A 23,086-nucleotide genomic window follows, 5' to 3' on the forward strand; every position below is an offset into this window, starting at 1 on the left:
TGACAGAAGATGATGATCTCAGTTAGTCACTTACCTGGTTCATCAGTCCATATATATATATATATATATATATATATATATGTATATATATATATATATATATATATATATGGTTCCTGATTTAAGATTTAAGTTACTGATTTAAGTTTCTCAGTTCTTAGTTTTCTTTACATATATTTACAAATTTTCTTTCAAGATTTATTCATAACATGCTACTGTTTAACCAAAGTGTCTGTAATTTGTTTTGACTCTGACTACTTCCTGTTTTTGTAATTAAGGGGGAACGAATGCTGCCCAGATCGGAACAGGGCTGATAACCATGCAATAAGGGCCGTAAGAGGAAATGTTCTCACTTTACAAAGATAAAATAAAGTGCCGACTGAGTAAAATCCATTGAGTTTATTTAACTGGGGGAATAGTTGAATACCTTTTGCCACGACATGAGGATTTTTCATTCATCATTAACAGTCATGTTTTTGACCTGGACAAAACAGGAGACGATGTGAAATCCTGAGCTCAGACCTTCTTCCTGCAAGGCAGTACGTTTAACCACATAATGATACAAAGGATGTATATCTCTGTTATTGTGTTTTTCTGGAGTGGGTGTGTTTTTCAGGCTGGAAAAAAAAGTTATGTTTCCCTGCAGGATCAGCTTTAAGCTTAAAATAATCCCTATAATATATATTTTTTCTTCATTCTGTCACTATGATACATATAAAGCCAAAGAAAATCCAAAATGAACACAACTACAAGTTAAAATAATTAGTTATGATAAAATGATGTCAGAATGTGTTCTCTGCAGTGATGCATCTGCTTCCTCTACAAGTCAGACGGTTGGATGTCTCGAGGAAAGATATCCCAGGACTCAAACCCAGGATCATGGTTCTTCCAGTCAGGCTGAAGAGGAGGAATGTTTAAAGCCATCAAGCAGCCCAGCCAGTAGCATTCAGAGGCCAGAAGTCTGAGATCCTCCTTCACTTCCCCTGGAAACTGACCTGCATGTTCCAGGAAACCAGTCTGAGGAGGAAATATTTAATGTTAAACACTGATTGCTCCATTCAAGTTAAAAATGACGCCACATCCTGTTTGGTTTCCAAAGATCATCAGCAAAGATCATCAGCAAAGATCATCAGCAAACAAACCTTAAAAAGATCTTCTTTGCTGGTGTGGAACAGCGCCATCTGCAGGTTCTGAACTGTCAGCTGTCTGTACTCTTTGACCTGGAACACATGAACCATGCTGCTCACACTCTCCTCCAGCTGTTTAATGAATCTGCTCTAGAGTCCGGTACCTTCTGAGGAATCGGTCCACTGCTGGACCTGGTCTCCTGGAACATCTTCTCTATCTGCTGCTTCCTTCTCTTCATTTCTTCTGCTGCATCTCCAAAGGTTCTCTACAGAGGTCAGTTCATTATCAGTCCCATGAGACACTCAGTGTTAGTCAGGCAGGTGAACTTCCTGACAGCAGCTTTACTCCACCTGGATCAGGTCTTTGGCCTCCTTTGGCCCGATCTTCCTGGACTTCAGCCGATCTTTGATATTCGGCCACTGCAGCAGCTTCAGGTTGTCGTACATCTCAGTCAGTCGGGTTTTACTGACCGGGTCGTTCATGCTCTCAGTGTTTCCTGTTTTAAGTGAAATGGCCACCTGTGCTGCCAGTCTGTCAAACAGTTACAGTCTGATTATTTATGCTGCAGGTCAATAAATATAATTTACCAGTTCTCTGTTCAGTACCTGTCTTTGAGAGATTTAAATTCTTTTTCTTTTTGGGCGGCAGCAGAGCTATGGAGGGAAAAATAAAGCTTTGAGGAACAACACAAGTTCATTTATGATCAAACACTTAACTAATATTAGCAAACTAGTAGGTTAGGCATAGGTATAGGTTGTTATTGTCTGTACAAAATGACAAAATAATCATTTCTTACCGAGCCTCATTTAGCTTCTTTTTGTAAAATATTTCCAATTGTGTCAAACTGGTAAAAAGACACAACTTATTAAAATAAGCAGTTCTAATCACTGGTTATTCGTGGTATTTTTATGATTAATAAAAATACAAACCTTTGTTTATGTTCACATCCTTGTGGTTTACAATGCTGGAGACTGGATCTCAAAGCTGGTGCTTCCTGCAGTCTTTATATAAAGACAATATTTGTCATAATTTAAAAGAATATATAAGACTGAAGATAGAAGTCAGTTAAAGTAAATAAATTTATTTAATGTATGTATGTATGTATTACATAAATATAAATAAATAGAATAGATGTCTCATGTAAAACATGAGACATCTATTAATAGCCAGGATAGCCAGTTATCATCTTTATTCAGTACATGGCAAAGATTTGGGAATGGAATGAGAATTCCTGGATGGAAAGCTGTACTGTTTCTTATTACGCTCGAGCAGTGACAGCGCTGCGAAGGCCTATTGTTCCTGTATTGTTTATAAGGCCCAAGCAGCGACAGCAACAGCGCAAAATATTGTATCTGTAATTATTATTATTATTATTATTATTATTATTATTATTATTATTTTTCTCCTTACAAATAAAATGGCTTTTTGGAGGCTTTATCATATTCCAAAACTCACCAAACTTTGCGGACGCATCAGACCTGGTGAAAATTTACCTATTTTAATGGCCCGGTAAAAATTGCTAATTAGGCCCGAGCAGCGACAGCGCTGCGAAGGCCTATTGTTCCTGTATCGTTTATTAGGCCCGAGCAGCGACAGCGCTGCAAAGGCCTGTTGTTCCTGTACCGTTTATTAGGCCCGAGCAGCGACAGCACTGCGAAGGCCTACTGTTCCTGTACCGTTTATTTTTCTTCTTCTTCTTTTTCTTTTTCTTCTTATTTTTCTCCGCTTAAAGGAAACTGCTTTTTGGAGGCTTTAACATGCCCAAAAACTCACCAAACTCACTAAGCCAAGTCCCCCTAGATTTCCCCCTAGTGAAATTTATGTTTCATAATGGAATTCAAAATGGCCAAATTCTCTAGAGCGCCCCTAACATGAGTTGGGGAAAACCGTAAGTCACAGAGATTTGAGTTTTGGCAGGTCCATAGATCTCACCAAATCATGAAAAAAGTTACATTGTAGGTATGCTCTAAAACCTACAGGAAGTCGGCCACTTTGGGTCAAAGGTCGATTTTTGGTAGCCTGACGTAGTCCGACTCAATTCTAGTCAGAATATGAGTCTGATACTGCTCCATAGAGCTGTGATTATGGGGCGTGTTTCGAACGAACCAGGAAAAAAAATGCCTCTGCACTCAATTGGATAGACCTACAACCAATAAGAGCAACGGAGTGCGTGACGTATGTTTAGCGACGCATAGTTGTTGTCCACAAAAATCAAAGCGTGCAGTTGCACGCCTAGAATAAGAAGATGAGCCTTGATCGCGTTTCTCTGTTCCTCTTTTAAAATTAATTTGCTGTCGATATCTTCTAGAACAGACCTAATAGCAGAATCTACTCACCTAAACTCTCCAGCGGCAGCCATTATTGTTGTCACCCAAGCGCGCATTGGTCACGTGGTTGATTACGTTACTGTTGGTCATCTGTCCATCATCGTATAAACCCCGCCCTGACAATTTGATTGGATCGCCTGACAGTGGGCGATAATACTCGCGCTACTATGGAGCAGAGCCAGACCGAACTTCCCCGACCTCAAACTTTGTGGGCGGGACTAAGTTCGGACTGGCACCCAGGCTAGATTTTTGGCACTTTTTCAATTTTGTTGACCTCGAACTTTCGCGAACTCCTCCTAGGGACGGTGAGCCATCGGCTTCAAACTTGGCTTGTATGCAGATAAGGCATGTGAGATCTAAACTTATCAAACTTTGAGCATTTTAAAGGGGTGTGGCCAGGCCTCGAAGTTGGCGTACTCGCCAACATTTTCAAAATGCAATAACTTTTACATATGAAACTGAAATGACAGCAAACCAACTGAGATGGCCGCAGCATCTATCTGACAGATGAGATTAGTCCCAGATATTATCTTTTATCCCTAGTTTAACCCTTCCTGAAAAACGCTGTGGTTTTCTCCAGCTGGTCCAGAGGTGAAGCATGGCGCCTTTTCTGCTGGCTGGGAAGGAGCAAGGGGGCGGCAGTCACTTGGCTCCCGCGGTTGCAATAGGCCGAGCAGCGCTAAGCTGCGAGGGCCGTCAATACCGCTTACGGTTTTAATTAGGCCTGAGCAGCGACAGCGCTGCAAAGGCCTATTGTTCCTGTATCGTTTATTATTAGGCCCGAGCAGCTAAGCGCTGCGAAGGCCTATTGTTCCTGTATCGTTTATTATTAGGCCCGAGCAGCGACAGCGCTGCTGTTAGAGTGATAACTATCCTGTGTTTCAACCAGAAGGGTCATAAACTTTTATGACCTCCTGTAGGTCATGAGGCAGAATCACACGGTTGTGTGACTTCCATCCAACCAGTTGGTCAATTCACACTATCTTGTTACCTACATCCTCCCAGGCCTGCCTGTTTGATGTTGTAAACTGTTAATAAAAGGCTTGGCCATGAAGGGATCTGTGTGAGAAGGTGATGGTTTTCGAGCCAGCATCTTCTCTCCACCCGGCACATGCTGACGTCACAATACCCTGTCTCTGTGTTGATCATTTCCTTTTAATCTTTTAAACTCTAATTTTTCTGGATTAAAACCCAACACTTTTGGTGCTGAAACTCCGGGAGTCAAGATCCAATTGTCCGGGACCGTGCGGGACCAAGGCCAAGAAACTGTCGACAGCCGTCCACCCTTTGCCAGACATAGCCAATAGGTTGGTCCAGCCCTGCCCTGGACATCCTGGTGACGACTCAAGCTGAGGACTGATCTGCACAGAAACGGTACGCCTAAAGTTTTTTATTAAAAGCTGGTCTGGGACCATGTGAAAGCTATAACTAGTTGTAGTCGCTAGAATATTTGACAAACAGGGTTTGTTGTGATAGATCTGGGATCGGTATTCTGTGCGTTTGGGTCTGGGACCCTCTGTGTTCAAGCTATAACTGGTTGTAGTTGCAAGAATATTTGACGAAACCAAGTTTTGTTTACAGGTCTGGGATCTGGGTATTCTGTGCATTCAAGTCTGGGACTCTGTGTTGTAAAAAAATAAAAAATATTAGGCCTTAGAATAGGTGTGTGTGATTGTGTGAAAGTGTGTGAGGAAACAATCGAACCGCTGTGTTCTGTTGTTTCATACTAAAACAGCAGGAATTAATACAGTAAAACTCTTGTGGATGCAGAGGCAAGAATTTCTCACCTGAAAAGATAGAAGCAGAAATTACCACAACAGTGTTTGGGTGCTGTCCTGCTTAATAAACAATCCAGTGCGTAGAATACCCTAGGTGTTTGTACTGGACTAAATTCTTTAAAAATGGGACAAGGTAGTAGTAAGAAGGAAATGCCAGGTGATGTTAGATGGATGGTGGCGTGTTGTGGTGGTGACCCAGAGTTTGCCAGAAAGGGGATTGAGAAGGAGGACTGGGATGGAAAGTTGAGAGTTGAGCCGCTGACAAAGATTCAGCAGAAGGTGGAGATGAAGTTGGTGTATAAATCAAAAAGAAAACAAGCTAAATACAGAAAAGAATTAGAAGAGTTAAATAAGTGGATTATGCAAGCAAAAAAAGGGCAAGCCAAATACAACAGAAGAAGGATAGAAAGAAAGCTACAATTGCTGCTGTAAAAGTTAAAGCTGATGAAGAAACTGTTGTATCCCGTATGCAAGGGCCGCGCAATGCTGCTTGCAGCTTTAATTAATTTTCTTTTTTTTAAACTCTTTTTTAGGTAAACACTTAGAAATATAAACAGTAATTTAAAAGTTATATAGGTGAATGATCCTAAGTCAAATACAGTAAAATTTAACAACCAACAAATGGATAATTTATCTGGAAAATCAATATGACCATGTAAACTGTTAGATTTTTTTACCTTCTCTGAAGTTCCTCCTCTTTCTTTCTGAAATTAGTTCTGTAGAGAGCAAAATAAACCATGTTGCTATTTAACTAAGGTTTACATTTATTGTTGACTATTGGGGCCTGTATTGTTTTTTTTTATTTCATGTGAGTTATAATAATCTTAAATAAACAATGAACTGAATAATTGTCTCATGTAAAACACAGATGCACAACAACACGAACCTCATCTCCTGGAGCTCCTTTTCATGGGATGTTTTCATCTGGGTCAATCTGTTGCAAAATACAACAAATAAAAACTTCTCATAAGACAAATATTGCAGGAACATTATGGCATGTAGTGCCATTCATAAGTTTTCTAGCACAAATAAGAAAGAATTAATCAATTTCGAAAATAAGAATCGAAAAAGTTTGAACAACCATCAGACAGTAAATTATCTTGTTGTGTAAACAATACCTTTTATTAAGTGATTCTAGTTCATCTTTTTGTTTAAGCTCATACCTGAACAATGAAGAATTCATATTTGGAAATCATCAATGTGCATGTATATTGCAAGGGCGATATTTCCTTGTGGGCGGGACTTAATTTCACCACAGCGCCCCCTAGAAATAACAAACTTCAAACCACCAGCCCCAAGCCGTTTTTAGTCCAAGAATGTTGAAACTTTGAACACATTTGTATCTCATTAGTCCCTAACTAAAAGCCTCTTGGAGCCATGGTCTAAACCCCACCGGAAGTCGGCCATTTTGAATTACATTTTACCCTGTTGTGAAATCACGGACCTCTTTTCAAAAAATTTTATAAAATCACCCTTTTAACCAAATGAGTTAAAACTTTCAAAATACGTTCATTACAAAGCCTGCTGTAAGTTGGTTACAATAGCAAAGCCCTTCTTTAAAGTCCATCACTCTGATTTTTCAAAAGTTTGTGTTCTCGCCTAATAGTTGGCCAAGTGGAAAGATAATGCCAGGAAATAATTCATCCCCTAGCCATGCTCGTTCCTAGGTTAATGAAATTTGGCACACATCTGTATGAGCCCCCCACCTACGAAACGTTTCATTGGTGCCATGGTCTAAACCTCTCATGAAGTCGGCCATTTTGAATCAAACGGCACCCTTATGAAAATAGAATCACTATGTTAAAATATTTCTTAAAAATAAGTCAATTGCTTAAAAAAAGCTAGGACTTTTGGAATATTTTCCTCTAATCGCTAATGGTTTGATGGTAAACACAGCATACGTAGCTCTTCTTAAAAGTCCGTCACTCTGATTTTTCAAAAGTTTGTGTTAACAGGTAATTGTTGTATTTCAAAAGGTTTTATAGCAATCCTACCAAAATTTGGAACAGTTATTTATCCTTTCATTTTGGTTAAGATTGCCACGCTTGGCGTGAATCTAAGCATGTTTGAGCATCTTATGGGGTTTTCAACTGCCGCAGTATATGGCATTTAAGTTTAAAGATTTTTCTTTCTCTGAATTATTTAGTAAATCATCTAAAAAAAATCTAGGACATGCAAGATGTGTTCCTTGACATTTGCGATTTTTTTCGGGATTTTATTGCAAACTATGGATTTTTAATGATTTTTTTTTTTGTTTTGAGTAGGGTGTAGTACCGCCTTGGATTTTGGCGGTGCTGTTACTCCATCTTTTGAATATATACTTTTGACACATTAACTGAGATGGCCACAGCATCTATCTGACAGATGAGATTCATCCCCAGATATTAACTTTTATCCCTAGTTTAACCCTTTCCTGACCAACGCTGTGGTTGTCTCCGGCTGGTCCAGAGGTGAAGCGTGAAGCTTTTTCCGCTGGCTGGAACGGAGCAAGGGGGCAGCGGTTGCTCGCCTCCCGCGATCGCAATAGGCCGAGCGGCGCTGAGGTGCGAGGGCCGTCAATACGGCTCGCGGTTTTAATAATTTTTTTCTCATTTCGAACGCATTTTACGGGGACTTCGCATATTCAAAAACTCAGGAAAACGTGGCAGTAAATTGTCCCCCGCGTGAAATAGCCGGTCTATAATGGAATCCAAAATGGCCGCCCCCAAATTACGCCACAGCGCCCCCTAACGTGAGTTGGGGGAAACTGTAAGTCCCAGAGATCTGAAATTTGGCACACAGGTAGATCTCCTCAAATCATGAAAAAAAGTCTCTTGGAGGTATGCCCTAAAACCCACAGGAAGTCAGCCATTTTGGGTCAAAGTGCGATTTTTGGCCATTTTTCATTTTCGCTCATGTCGAACTTTAACGAACTCCTCCTAGGGATAATGAGCTATCGGCTTCAAACTCGGTCATTATGCAGTTAAGGCATTGGAGATTAAAAGTTATCAAAGGTTTTCGTTTTTGAGCATGTTTAAGGGGTCCCCAGGGGCCCCAAAGTTAGGCTACTTTTGAAGAATTTCAAAGTTGAATAACTTTTACAAAAAAAATTCAAATCAAACCAAGTTTGGCAGTAAGGAGCCCCTTTGGGTGCTTGACCATACTGGATGGTCAAATGATGACATCATCTAAGCCCCGCCCCCTAAGGGAAGAAAGTTACTTTTTTCACTTGGGAGGGTCCCTTTCAGTCATTTTAAACACCAGCACCTTGAAACTTTGTCAGATGATAGAAAACATGTTGGTCTAACTTCGTTTAAAGCACAAAGATTTTGAGTTAAATGGTGTTGCCATGGTGACCTGGCAAAGTCAGGCGTTTTGCCGTGACCATACTTTTGGCTCTCATCTCCTCATAGATCCTTCAATCTGCACCAAAGTCACTAGGATGGAACTTGATCCAAGCCCACACAAGAATCTAGGCCAATAATCGATGGGCGTGGCTTACTTTCTATACAGCGCCCCCTAGAAAAACTAAAACGACCAGCCCCAAGCCATGCAATGACTTAGGATTATGAAAGTTGGCACACCTGTTAAACACCCCAGGACCTACAAAAAAGCCTCTTGGACCCATGGTCTAAACCCCACAGGAAGTCGGCCATTTTGGATTGAAGTTCAAATTTTCACCGTAATTTTGCACTTTATAGCCTCTATATTTGAACGAACTCCTCCTACAGCTTTTGAGTCACAGGCTTCAAACTAACTCCAACTTGACTTGAGGCATTGGGGATTAAAAGTTATCAAAGGAATTTTTCTACATCAAAGCATGTGGGCGTGGCCAAGCGTCAAACTTGGTCATTAGGCAGGGAAACAAAGGGTAAGCCCCGTGCCATGTTATGACTGAGAGTTCTGAAACTTGGACCACTTATGTAACCCCTCAGGACCTACAAAAAAGTCTCTTGGGGCCATGGTCCAAATCACACAGGAAGTCGGCCATTTTGAATCAAAACAATCACTTTGCTTTTTTACCTTTGTGACCTATTTGAGCGAACTCCTCCTAGAGCTTTTGAGTTACAGACTTTATATTCACTGTATAATGACTTGAGACATTGCGGATCAAAAGTTATCAAAGGAATTTTTCTACATCAAAGCATGTGGGCGTGGCCAAGCTTCAAAGTTGGTCATTTGGCAATGAAACAAATGGTAAGCCCCCAGCCATGTTATGACTGAGAGATCTGAAACTTGGACCACTTATGTAACCCCTCAGGGCCTACAAAAAAGCCTATTGGGTTCATGGTCCAAACCCAACAGGAAGTCGGCCATTTTGAATAAAATATATCCCTTTGCATTTTTACCTTTGTGACTTATCTGAGCAAACTCCTTCTAGAGCTTTTGAGTTACAGACTTTATATTCACTGTACAATGACTTGAGACATTGGGGATCAAAAGTTATCAAAGGAATTCTTCTACATCAAAGCATGTGGGCGTGGCCAAGCGCCAAACTTGGTCATTAGGCAGGGAAACAAAGGGTAAGCCCCATGCCATGTTATGACTGAGAGATGTGAAACTTGGACCACTCATGTAGCCCCTCAGAACCTACAAAAAAGCCTCTGGGAGCCATGTTCCAAATCCCACAGGAAGTCAGCCATTTTGAATCAAAGAAATCCCTTTGCTTTTTTACCTTTGTGACCTATTTGAGCGAACTCCTCCTAGAGCTTTTGAGTTACAGAGTTCAAACTTACTCCACCTGGAGCTGAGGTACAGGGGATCAAAGGTTATCACAGGAAATTTTCTACATCAAAGCATGTGGGCGTGGCCAAGCGTCAAATGTGGTCCCTTTGCTATAAAACACAATGCAAGCCCCAGGCCATTTTTTTAATGAGAGTTATAAAATTTGGTACACATATGTAACCCATCACGACCTACAAATAGTTGTATTGGAGCCATGGTCCAAACCCCACAGGAAGTCCGCCATTTTGAATTGAAGCCATCATTAGCTTTTTCATCTTTATATTGTATTTTAGCTAACTCCTCCTTGAGCGATTGAGCTGCAAACTTCTAACTTGCTGAGCCTCGACTTAAGACATAAGGGGTCAAAAGTTATCAAAAGATTTTTGCTGTGACAAACCATGTGGGCGTGGCCAAGCATCAAAATCATACTTCTCGCCATAACAGTATGACAAAACTGCAGCAGGCCCTGCTTTTATTGAGGATTACTAAATTTGGTACACATGTACAACCCAACAGGATGCACAAAAAAGTCAATCGGAGCCATGGTCCAAACCCAACAGGAAGTCGGCCAAGCAGCAGCAGGCATAGGCTGAAGAGCCGGAGCATAGGCTGGGAATAAGCGTGGAGGCGGCGGTCGCTTGGTTCCCGTGGTCGCTACATACCAGGTGGTGCGAGCTGCAAGGGCCGCGCAATGCCGCTTGCGGCTTTAATTAATTTTCTTTTTTTAAACTCTTTTTTAGGTAAACACTTAGAAATATAAACAGTAATTTAAAAGTTATATAGGTGAATGATCCTAAGTCAAATACAGTAAAATTTAACAACCAACAAATGGATAATTTATCTGGAAAATCAATATGACCATGTAAACTGTTAGATTTTTTTACCTTCTCTGAAGTTCCTCCTCTTTCTTTCTGAAATTAGTTCTGTAGAGAGCAAAATAAACCATGTTGTTATTTAACTAAGGTTTACATTTATTGTTGACTATTGGGGCCTGTATTGTTTTTTTTTTTTATTTCATGTGAGTTATAATAATCTTAAATAAACAATTAACTGAATAATTGTCTCATGTAAAACACAGATGCACAACAACACAAACCTCATCTCCTGGAGCTCCTTTTCATGGGATGTTTTCATCTGGGTCAATCTGTTGCAAAATACAACAAATAAAAACTTCTCATAAGACAAATATTGCAGGAACTTTATGGCATGTGGTGACGTTCACAAGTTTTCTAGCACAAATAAGAAAGAATTAATCAATTTAGAAAATAAGAATCGAAAAAGTTTGAACAACCATCAGACAGTAAATTATCTTATTGTGTAAACAATACCTTTTATTAAGTGATTCTAGTTCATCTTCTTTCTGTTTAAGCTCAGACCTGAACAATGAAGAATTCATATTTGGAAATCATCAATGTGCATGTATATTGCAACCCAGTCCCAACAAAATCTGGGTAAAATAACTTTTATTTTATACACCATACATTTACCAGGAATTCTGTCTGACAAAGGTCCACCTTAGCAGTGTGTCTATCCAATTGAAACTGGATCCTTGGACCCTGGGATTTAGGAAGTACCCCACATCCTCCTCAACATTTCAGTTCATATCCATGTGATTTGGTCACATGAAAATCAACTATGAAAAAAACACTTCACTTGATGGAAGTGTTTTTTCAAGACCGGCAATTTTGTGGAAAATACATTAAAAATAGCCTTTACTACGGCACATTTGGAGTCCAATCTCAGAAAGTAATGAGTGAATTGAGACTCTATTAGGTTATAATAAGTGGTAAAGATAATGATATTCAATTGTTATAATAACTGTAATGTTTTCTTTTAGATTGTGACAACATTACTTTTGTTTGACTAACCTCAGTTCTTCTTTTTTCCTGTTTTAAAAGGAAAATATGAGAAACATATTTAATGGTTATATGATCTTACAAGAGATTTGATACAGTGAAGTAAATATCACAGATGTTTCAATAGTCCATGATCAGGAAAAAAAAAAAAAACTTTAATTACTGTCTCATCTGTAAACAACTAGAGAGAAATACCTCAATCTGTAGTAAAATACAATACAATTTAGAACAATTGCATGAAATAAGAAAATAAGAATCGAAAAAGTTGAAATTTTCATGTTGTATTCCAGTTTGGTAGAATTACATTTGATTGGCTAATTTAATTATTTTTTTCCTTTTTGTTCTAAAGCAGGCAGGCAAAGGATAAGTTAAACATTTAAACATTTTTAGAAACAAATGATTAATAATTATTTTAACAGAAATCCATAGGAAATTTAGGGAACTGGAATTATGTTTGAAGTAATTACTCATTAATAATAATCCCTCTAAGCAGTGTGCCTGCATAATTGTACACTGCTCAGGCATTTTCACACATGACATTATTTGTCATTATTTATAAGGATGTGTAGGACTGAAGATAGAAGTCAGTTAAAGTAAATAAATTAATTTAATGTATGTATGTATTACATAAATATAAATAAACAAAATAGATGTCTCATGTAAAACACAGATGCACAGCAATACTAACCTCATCTCTTCAAGCTCCTTTTCATGGGATGTTTTCATCTGGGTTAATCTGCTGCAAAATACAACAAATAAAAACTTCTCATAAGACAAATATTGCAGGAACATTATGGCATGTAGTGCCGTTCACAAGTTTTATATTCCATTTGGGTATGCAAAATAGGAGAGGCTTACCCTAAATGAGGTGGATGTTAAGAGGTTAAATTAGTTGGTAATGATAATTATCAGATAAAAAAAGCGTCTTCCTGCTCAGTGTGGCAGAGAGTGGGATTTCCATGGGGTCAACCCGGTTTTTCCTATCTTTTAGATAAGCAAGGGTTTTCTAATGGAGAATGACCTGGTCTGTCCTGTGACATCCTCTACTGTAACTAAACTATCGCTGAATTTTAATGGATGGCTTATCCACAATGAACAGTCACATTAAGGAGGCCTCTAGGTGGTAGTGAGAGTAGATAACCAGGATATCCAGTTATTATCTTTATTCTGTACGTGGCAAAGATTTGGGAATGGAATTAGAATTCCTGGATGGGAAGCGAAATGTCACCTGGGTCAGTCTGTTGCAAAATACAACAAATAAAAACTTCTTATAAGACAAATATTGCAGGAACATTATGGCATGTAGTGCCGTTTACATGTTTTCTAGCACAAATTAGAAAGAATTAATCTATTTAGAAAAGAAGAACTGAAAATTTTGAACAACCATCAGACAGTAAATTATCTTGTTGTGTGAACAATACCTTCTATTAAGTGGTTCTAGTTCATCTTCTTTCTGTTTATGCTCATACCTGAACAATGAAGAATACATATTTGGAAATCATCAATGTGCACGTATATTGCAACCCAGCCCCGACAAAATCTGTGTAAAATAACTTTTATATTATACACCATACATTTACCAGGAATTCTGTCTGACAAAGGTCCAACTTAGCAGTGTGTCTATGAAATGAAAACTGGATCCTTGGACCCTGGGATAATACGAAGTACCCCACATCCTCCTCAACATTTTAGTTCATATCCATGTGATTTGGTCACGTGGAAATCAACTATGAAAAAAACACTTCACTTGATGGAAGTGTTTTTCAAAAGACGCAATTTTGTGAAAAATACATAAAAAACTGCCTTTAGTACGGCACATTTGGAGTCCAATCTCAGAAAGTAATGAGTGAATTGAGACTCTGTGAGGTTATAATAAATGGTAATGATAATGATATTCAATTGTTATAATAACTGTAATGTTTTCTTTCAGATTGTGACAACATTACTTTTATTTGACTGACCTCAGTTCTTCTTAATTCCTTTTTTCCCGGGAAATATAAGAAATATATTTAATGGTTATATGATCTTACAAGAGATTTGATACAGTGAAGTAAATATCACAGATGTTTCAATAGTCCATGGTCTTTCTACCCCCCTTGCAAAGAATTATTTGAGACTCACTGAGCAAGAGGAAGCCTCCACCAGATCTGTTAGAGCCCACTTCAGGAAACCTGCTGACAGCCTGTTCCATTGCTCCTCTGGACCCAATGCAAGTCTGCTTGTCCACCCTCCATCGGGTTCATTCATCTCTGGTTTAAACCCCCCACAAACTGGACCCAAGGGAAACCAAGAATCTCCCTAACATGATTCTTCTCCAGCTATTCACCAGTCTCAGTCATTTTCCCTACGGACCTTGAACTGATCTTTGTGTTCTCCCCTAACAGTTTCCGGTTCTGGTTCACCAGACCACTGAAGTCCCGCTGCGATGACCCTGCATATAATCTCTCTCTCTCTGTTTTTTGTCAACCTCTCAATCAACCTGTTAACTTTTCCCGTGGCTCTCTGATTGAATCTCTGCATGTGCTTGAGATCTTTAAAATCCATCAGGACAGAGCACTCTGGCCAAACCGAAAGCCCAGGAGAGGCCATTCAGAGAGCACTCCATCAACAACAAACTGCTATTCATAAACAGGACAACACCCTCGTTGAATTGGTCAACCAGCAGACCAAGTTAAACAGACGAGTGTTTAATTTAACCAAAGCTATTTGTTTCACTTCTCTCCAGGCTCCCGGCCCGGCCGGCAAGTTTGCCCCACCTCAAGCAACTTAAACTCCTGTTTTTTTCCTCTTTTTCTGAGTGCCAGCTGTCCAGTCTGCCCAGGATCGATGGGGACCCCAAGAAGTGCCGGGGTTTCCTCATGCACTGTATAATCCAGTTCAACCATGCTCCCAGTAAGTTTTTTTTGGTTTCTTCTAAGATTTCTTATATAATCTCCCATCTGACAGACAAAGCTTTGGAGTGGGCAGAGGTGAGATTTTCTACTCCTGATTATGGTTGCACCTTTGAGGAGTTTCTATCTGAGTTTAAGCAGACCATTAAAAAGGACCCAGATAAGACTCTGGAGACCTGTTGAAGCTTAAACAGGGACAGAAGTCAGTATCTGATATCTCTATAGATTTCCGCATTAAGGCTGCGGCTTCAGGGTGGAATAGCGCAGCCCTCAAATGTGTTTGTTCTAACACCTTAAATGATCCTATTAAGGATGAATTCATGACTCTCGATGATCCAGAGATGCTGTAGGACCTCATAAAGCTATCGATCCAATTGGATAACCAGATTAAAGGCCGAGCTAAGGAGAGAGGTAATAGAACCACACATCCCAAACCTCTTCCTGTTTCCAACCACTCAGCTTTAGCAGAGGCCTTTTCCAGTCCTTCCGCTCCTGAACCCATGCAGATAGGAAGCATGAGACTTAGTCCTGAGCAGAAGCAGCACCGTATGTGGGCTAAGCTTTGTCTCTACTGTGGCGAGGCTGGTCATTTTGTTTCAGTCTGTCCCTCCAAACATCTCATCAAGGGAATCCAATCTAAACACGATGACTAGATGAGATGACTGGAGTCTGGTGAGCTATTGCTTGGTTGGAAAGAAAACCTGCAACCACACTGCCCTTTCTGGAACCAGTTTCACACCTCTGTGCTATGTCTATAGTCCATGCAAAGTGTATTTGAAGTCTCTAACTCAAAAAACCAACAAAAAAAAAAGAAAAGGGCTGAATTCCTGTTGGGTTTAGACCATGGCTCCAATGACTTTTTTGTGCGTCATGTTGGGTTATACATGTGTACCAAATGTAATATCCTTAATCAAAGCAGGGCCTAGCAGCAGTTTTGTCATACTGTTATGGCAAGAAGTCTGATTTTGATGCTTGGCCATGCCCACATGCTTTGTTACAGCAAAAATCTTTTGATAACTTTTTATCCCTTATGTCTTAAGTCTAGGCTCAGCAAGTTAGAAGTTTGTAGCTCAACTGCTCACAGAGGAGTTGGCTAACATACAATATAAAGGCGAAAAAGCTAATGATGGCTTTGATTCAAAATGGCGGACTTCCATTGGGGTTTGGACCATGGCTCCGATACAACTTTTTGTAGGTCCTGATGGGTTACACATGTGTACCAAATTTCATAACTCTCACTAAAAAATGGCCTGGGACGTGCATTGTGTTTAACGGCAAAGGGACCACATTTAACGGTTGGCCACGCCCACATGCTTTGATGTAGAAAAATTACTTTGAAAGCTTTTGATCCCCTGTACCTCAGCTCAAGGTGGAGTAGGTTTGAAGTCTGTAACTCAAAAGCTCTAGGAGGAGTTCGCTCAAATAGGTCATGAAGGTAAAAAAGCAAAGGGATTTCTTTCATTCAAAATGGCCGACTTCCTGTGGTGTTTGGACCATGGCTACAAAAGGGTTTTTTGTAGGTCCTGAGGGGTTACATAAGTGGTCCAAGTTTCAGAACTCTCAGTCATAACATGGCACGGGGCTTACCCTTTGTTTCCCTGCCTAATGACCAAGTTTGACGCTTGGCCACGCCCACATGCTTTGATGTAGAAAAATTCCTTTGATAACTTTTGATCCCTAATGCCTCAGATAAAGGTGGACATTGTTTGAAGTATGTAACTCAAAAGCTGTAGGAGGAGTTCGTTCAAATATAGAGGCTATAAAGTGCAAAATTATAGTGAAAATGTGAAATTCAATCTAAAATGGCCGACTTTCTGTGGGGTTTAGACTATGGCTCCAATAGGCTTTTTTTTAGGTCCTGGTTGGTTTAATATGTGTCCCAACTTTCATAACCCTAAGTAATTGTATGGCTTAGGGCTGGTCGTTTTAGTCACGGCGAACCACCTAACTTTGCCAGGTCACCATGGCAATGCCATTTAAATCTCACACTCTGTGCTTTAAACAAAGTTAGACCAACATGTTTTCTGTCTTCTGACCTAGTTTCAAGGTGCTGATGTTTAAAATGAATTAAAGGGACCCTCCCAAGTGAAAAACGTGACTTTCTTCCCTCAGGGGGTCGGGCTTAGATGATGTCATCATTTGACCATCCAGTATGTTCAAGCACCCAAAGGGGCTCATTACTGCCAAACTTGGTCGATTTTAATTTTTTTTGTAAAAGTTATTCCTCATTAAATTTCTTCAAAAGTACCCTAACTTCGGGGCCCCTGGGGACCCCTTAAACATGCTCAAAAATGAAAACCTTTGATAACTTTTAATCTCCAATACCTTAACTGCATAATGACTGAGTTTGAAGCCGATAGCTCATAATCCCTAGGACGAGTTTGTTAAAGTTCGACATGAGCGAAAATGAAAAATGGCCAAAAATTGCACTTTGACCCAAAATGGTCGACTTCCTGTGGGATTTAGGGCATACCTCCATCTACCTGTGTGCCAAATTTAAAATCTCTGTGACTTACGGTTTCCCCCAAGGCCTATTGTAATCCTAACAGATACAATAGGCCTTCGCAGCGCTTCGCTGCTTGGGCCTAATTATTACGCCAGGGCAGCGACAGCACTGCGAAGGCCTATTGTTTCTGTATCGTTTATTATTAGGCCTGAGCAACTTTTGCCAAATTTGGCATACATCTGTATGAGCCCCCCACCTACAAAAAGTTATATTGGAGCCATGGTCTAAACCTCTCATGAAGTCGGCCATTTTGAATCAAACAGCATCCTGATGAAAATCACTATATTAAAAAAATTTCTAAAAAATCAGTCGTTTTCCCAAAAGAGCTAGGACTTTTGGAATATATTCCTTTCACAGCTACATGTTTGATGGTAAAATCAGCATAGCTCTTCTTAAAAGTCCGTCACTCTGATTTTTCAAAAGTTTGTGTTAACAGGAAATTGTTGTTTTTCAAAAAGTTTTATAGCCAAATTTGGAACAGTTATTTATCCTTTGATTATAGTAAAGATTGCCAAGTTTTGCGTGAATCTATGCATGTTTGAGCATCTTATGGGGTATTCAACTGCCTCAGTATTTGGCATTCCAGTGTAAAGATTTTTCTTTCTTTGAACTTTTTTAGTAAATTATCTAAAAAAAATTCCACAATATGCAGGATGTATTCTTCGATGTGTAACTTTTTGGGGGATTTCACTGAAAACTATGGATTTTTAATGATTTTTTTATAGTTTTGAGTAGGGTGTAATACCGCTAACAGTGGATTTTGGGGGTGCTGTTTCTCCCTCTATTGAATATATACTTTTGATCCACCAACTGAGATGGGAGCAGCGTCTGTCTGAAAGATGTGATTCATCACAGATATTATCTTTAATCCCTAGTTTAACCCTTCCTGACAAAAGCTGTGGTCGTCTCCGGCTGGTCCAGAGGAGAAGCGTGGAGCTTTTTCCGCTGGCTGGGAAGGAGCAAGGGGGCGGCGGTCACTTGGCTCCCGTGGTCGCAATAGGCTGAACGGCGCTCAGCTGCGAGGGCCGTCAATACCGCTTGCGGATTTAATTATTATTATTAGGCCCGAACAGCTAATCGCTGCGAAGGCCTATTGTATCTGTAATGTTTGTTATTGTTCTTCTTGTGGGAGGAGTGTGAGTGGAGAAGCGGAAGAGAGAGAACGTGAGGAAACTATTTGAATGGTTTTTGTTACTTTTTCTATCCTTTTTTCACTGGGTGTATGTAAGTATTGTGTATATAATTTTGTTTTTTGTTGTTTAATAGTTGTAGGTGGTGTTTGTGGGTTGTGGGGCCATCGTGTTCTGCCCGGCGGCAGTCGGCATTTCTGCACACCATGGTGGTGGTGGGGAGTGCTGGAGGTTTCTCCACGCTGGCACGGAGGAACGGCATCAAGATGGGTGCCGGTTCTCCGTGCAGCGTGGAGGAAGTGTGTCTGGCTGTGGGGGAGGTTATTGGACATCGGTCCATTAAGTCGGCAGCTCGCATGAGTGGAGCTGTTGTCTTGTTTGTGGAGAAAGTGGAGCAGGCTCAGCGGCTGGTGGAAGCAGGCATCTCTGTCAATGGGTTGTTTCTGCAAGTTTCCCCATTGACACTGCCTGCAACCAGAGTCACTCTGTCAAACGTCCCTTCGTTCATCAGTGATGAGTTCCTGATAAAACAACTGTCTCGACTCGGTAAGGTGGTTTCACCCATTAAAACGGTGATGTCGGGGTGTAAATGACCTCTCTTGAAACATGTTGTCTCCCATAGGAGGCAACTGTTCAAGATATTGAACGAAGGTGATGAGGAACTCAACCTGCGCTTTCATGTTAGACTGGATGGATTTGACTACATGCTTTTTGCAACCTCCTCTAACATGAAGTGCTTTGGTTGTGGACAGGAGGGACATGTTATTAAAGTGTGCCCTGATGGGGCCGGCCGGAGGCCCGCCGCTGCTGAGCAGATGGGGCCCCTGCCTAGTGTGGCTGCTGCTGCGAGGGAACCCGCCGCTGCTGCTGCAGGGGAACCCGCTGCTGCTGCGGGGGAACCCGCTGCTGCTGCAGCGGAGGAGCCCGCTGCTGCTGCGGGGGAACCGCTGCTGCTGCGGGGGAACCGCTGCTGCTGCGGGGGAACCGCTGCTGCTGCGGGGGAACCCGCTGCTGCTGTGGGGGAACCCGCTGCTGCTGCAGGGGAACCGCTGCTGCTGTGGGGGAACCGCTGCTGCTGCGGGGGAACCCGCTGCTGCTGCGGGGGAACTTGATGTCTGGTTTTACCCGGTTTTACTAATAATATGGTTTTATCTGCCTACGTTGACGATGTTGTTTTTATTGAAGATCAACAGGACATCAGCCTTTTAACTGAGGTAACTGCAAAGTTTTCCGTCTTGTCCGCCGCGAGGGTGAACTGGGCTAAGAGCGAAGCCCTGGCCGTCGGAGAGTGGTCTGTCAGGCTCCCAGTTCTCCCTCGAGGTCTGGTGTGGAAGAGGGACGGTTTTAAGTACCTTGGTGTGTTTTTAGGCAGTGAAGCAATTTTAAAGTGGGAGGAAGTGGAAGGAAAATTAAAAACAGGTTTACAAAATGGAAGTGGTTGCACTCCCAGATGTCACAGCCGTGGCACAAACTCTCCGTTTTAGACCCACCCTCTGACCTTCTTGTAAAAATACAGTCAGAGATGGTTAATTTTTTCTGGAGCGGTCGACATTGGCTGCCACAGTCTGTCTTGTTTTTACCAAGAGAGGAGGGGGGCCAGGGCCTTGTCCACCTGGCCGCTAGAACAGCCACTTTTCGTTTACAGTTCCTTCAGAAGTTCCTGACAGAAGACCCCGTGTGGAGATATGTGGCCAGCTGCATGAGACGTGTAAACTCTCTGGGGCTGGATGCTGCTCTGTTTTTAACAGTCTTAAGTCTCTTAAAGATAAGAGGGTTGCCTCAATTTTATCGAAGTGTTTTTAAATCATGTTGTTTTTTTTTTATTTGCACAGGTCCAAAACGCATAACTCTCTGCATTGGCTTTTAGAAGAACCGTTGGTGTGTGGAGCGAGGCTGGACGTGCACGACAGCTCCGTGCCTGGCCTTCCCGAGACGCTGTCCAGGTCGGGAGCGGTCACCATGAGGCATCTGGTCCAGATTGCCGGACCGGATTTCTCAGGTGTCGAGGAGGTCCGCTTGCTGCTGGGGGTCCGGTCCGCCAGACTGGCGCAGCGCTTTCTGGAGCGTCTGAAAGAGCGGATGACTGCTAGGGAGAGACGGCTCATGCATCTGCACGTCACCGGAAAGCGCCCGCCTGACACGAGTGACCCGTTCCAGGACGTGTACATGGATCCAGACTTTGAGGAGGACAGCAGACCCCTACTACAAAATCAAAGGATGGATCTGTGCAAGACGGACCCAAAAACATTATACAGAACTTGCACTAAAGACCTAAACAGGAGAACTCTCCATAACAGGGCAACAAGCATCTGGAGTTCAGAGGAAAAAAAACCTCAGTGGAGGACTCTGTACAAGCCTCCCATCAAGAAACGGACTGGTGACCTTCAATGGAGGATACTTCATGGCGCCATTGCTTCAAACTCATTTTTATCTGTCATCAGTCCTGAGGTTTTAAACAAATGTCCTCTTTGCAGTTTGCCTGAGAGTTTGTTTCACGTTTTTATGGATTGTGTACGACTGACTAGTTTTTTCAATTTTTTAATAAATGTTTTTAGACTTTTTAGTGTGGTTTTTAACCAATCCGTTTTTATCAATGGTGTACATTATAACCGAGCCACTGCCTTAAAATCCAGAATTTTAAATTATTTAATCTCTGAAGCCAAAATGGCTATTTACTTAACATGAAGAGACAAACTGCAGGAAGGACCTCACCTCGATGCGGTGGCTCTGTGGAAATGTAACATCAAAGCCAGGTTGAGGCTGGAGTTTTGCTTCAACAGAGCCACTGGGGATTTAAAGGGTTTTTTACAACTGTGGGGTTTTAATAATGTGTTGTGCACCATTTCTGACCCAGGAGAGCTAAAATATAACAAGCTGCTATCAGGGGTGCAACTACATATTTTTGAAGTGGAAGCGAAAACACATAATCGGCGCCCCCTTCCTTTGGAAAAACCCCTCTTACTCTTCTCTGCTCTTGGGTATGGGCCATCAGAAACTTTCGGTGGGCCATTTTCAACCATGCACTGCCTAAATATGTCCCCAATTTTGTGTGGTAAAGGCCAATCCGATGGATCTTCTGAATAAAGCCTTGTCTCAGCATTCTCCTCTTCAGCTCTCTGCTCCTCTCCCTCTTAATCATCTTAATCATCGTTCTCCACTAAGTGATATGGTCAAAAAGCATTATATATTAGCTGTAAAAATTACAGATCTTAATACAGTTTTTAAAAATAATGTTTAAACATTATCAATTGGGATTAAGTAGCTGTCCCCTCACTTCCACCTAATATTAGACCAACCTGTTGCTTTCCCCTGTCTGTCCTGATTCTTCCTCTGTCATCTTCTCTTCTTTCCCTCCATCCTCACAGCTGAAATAAATTAATTTTATGTTAAGTAGGGTTAAAAAATACAGCAGTCAAACTACAATAAAAATTAATCTTAAAATTTTAATGATCTTGTTGGATAACAGTTACTGACTGGACACTTCATCTGATCTGACTTATCAGATACATCACAACACCACTGTAGTTATACTGAATAAAACATTTAAACTCAAGTGCCCCCCTGCCAAAAAGGTTGGAAACATGGGTCACCGACCTTCTTGAGTCTAAGGGCTATAATGACACTGGATTAAAGTGTCTGATACACACATAAACTTGTACAACTCATCTTTAATAAAAAAAAATCAATAAAAAGAAATGTACATATGAGTGAATACATTGCAGCTAAGCATTGGAGCATAGCTGGGCACTGGCCACGACATTTTAGCTTTCCTGTGTTAATATTTCACAAGTTTTATTTCGGTCATTCTTACACTTAGTGTGTGGATATGTGTGTGTTACAGGCGTATATATCAGATATTCCTAGAAATACGGAACAAATCGCATTCCTTATCACTTCAATAGGGGACGCAACATTTAACAGCCAAATATGGGATGAATCCGTATTAGGCTAGCTTTATCTAACCTGAATATTTACAACCTTCCTGTCCTGTTGTCGATACACTGACAGAACTTACCTACTGTCTTTCAACGACATTGAAAGGCTTTTTTTCATCCCGCCAACAACTTTATCCTTCTCCCTTTTTCTTTTTCTGTTTTGCGCCCCGGATAGTTTTTCTGGCGCTCCATCTTGCTGTTGAGTATGCACTGCGAGTGGTAGTCGAAGATAAAAAAAAAAAAAGTGACCTCTTAGGGGTGCGTGCACAAGCCACCTGTGTGGGAAGGGAGAGCGACAGGAGGGGAGGTGAAGGGAGCGCATAATCAGTGGGAGCGCATCAGAGGGGCACATTATCAGTGCTGTCTCTCTGTTATTGATCGTTTTATGCTATTAAATATAGAAAATGACAACTAGAAAAAATTATTTCCTAGAGGGTTTTTTTGACGCTCCCTCGAGTACAGCACCCCTATGCGTTGCATGCTTGCATACCCAGTTTTTGCGCCACTGGCTGCTATTATAATGATGTCCCGATGACCTGAGTTTTTTAACTGTTCATTTTTCAATCATTGTTAAAAAAGTGTTTTGTTTTACATATGAAACTGAAATGACACCAAACTTGGTAGTGTTAATCCTGTCTGGGTTCCCAACAAAACTGTAAAGTAAAATTTTGAATGATTGAAGCCACGCCCTCTGAGAACCGGTAGTCACTTTTTTTACTTAGAATGGTCCCTCTCAGTCCTACTTGACCTCATCAACTTAAAACAGTGTCAGCAGACAGACAACATGTTGTCCTAACTTCATTTAAGGCACAGAGAGCTTTAGTCAAATGG

At 41.1% G+C, this 23,086-nt stretch overlaps 1 protein-coding gene across 1 annotated transcript; it reads right to left on the reverse strand.

The window, feature by feature from the left end:
• Nucleotides 1-203: 203 nt before the first annotated feature.
• LOC119785535 (trichohyalin-like) lies at nucleotides 204-22,438 on the reverse strand. The gene is made up of 17 exons (XM_038288260.1): nucleotides 22,336-22,438; nucleotides 21,617-21,685; nucleotides 13,215-13,262; nucleotides 12,482-12,532; nucleotides 11,806-11,823; nucleotides 11,266-11,313; nucleotides 11,034-11,081; nucleotides 10,822-10,860; nucleotides 6,120-6,167; nucleotides 5,911-5,949; nucleotides 2,058-2,129; nucleotides 1,925-1,972; nucleotides 1,734-1,781; nucleotides 1,479-1,659; nucleotides 1,292-1,393; nucleotides 1,143-1,220; nucleotides 204-1,017 (listed from the first exon to the last, which is right to left on the reverse strand). Exons 1-17 carry the CDS (start codon nucleotides 22,371-22,373, stop codon nucleotides 820-822), a joined length of 1,173 nt encoding a protein of 390 aa, XP_038144188.1. The 5' UTR covers nucleotides 22,374-22,438; the 3' UTR covers nucleotides 204-819.
• Nucleotides 22,439-23,086: the final 648 nt, after the last annotated feature.

Source organism: Cyprinodon tularosa, unplaced genomic scaffold (assembly GCF_016077235.1).
Source record: "Cyprinodon tularosa strain WSP-4 unplaced genomic scaffold, ASM1607723v1 ctg1069, whole genome shotgun sequence".
Lineage (NCBI taxonomy): Eukaryota > Metazoa > Chordata > Actinopteri > Cyprinodontiformes > Cyprinodontidae > Cyprinodon > Cyprinodon tularosa.

Bases quoted from the DNA above. Each gene is read 5' to 3' on its own strand.
- LOC119785535 (XM_038288260.1), bottom strand. From the start codon at position 22,373: ATGAAAAAAAGCCTTTCAATGTCGTTGAAAGACAGTAG. The intron at 11,082-11,265 runs GTATTGTTTACA...ATTTTGCAACAG, and splicing joins CTAGAATCACTTAATAAAAG to ATTGACCCAGATGAAAACAT. The intron at 1,660-1,733 runs GTACTGAACAGA...ACTGTTTGACAG, and splicing joins TTTAAATCTCTCAAAGACAG to ACTGGCAGCACAGGTGGCCA.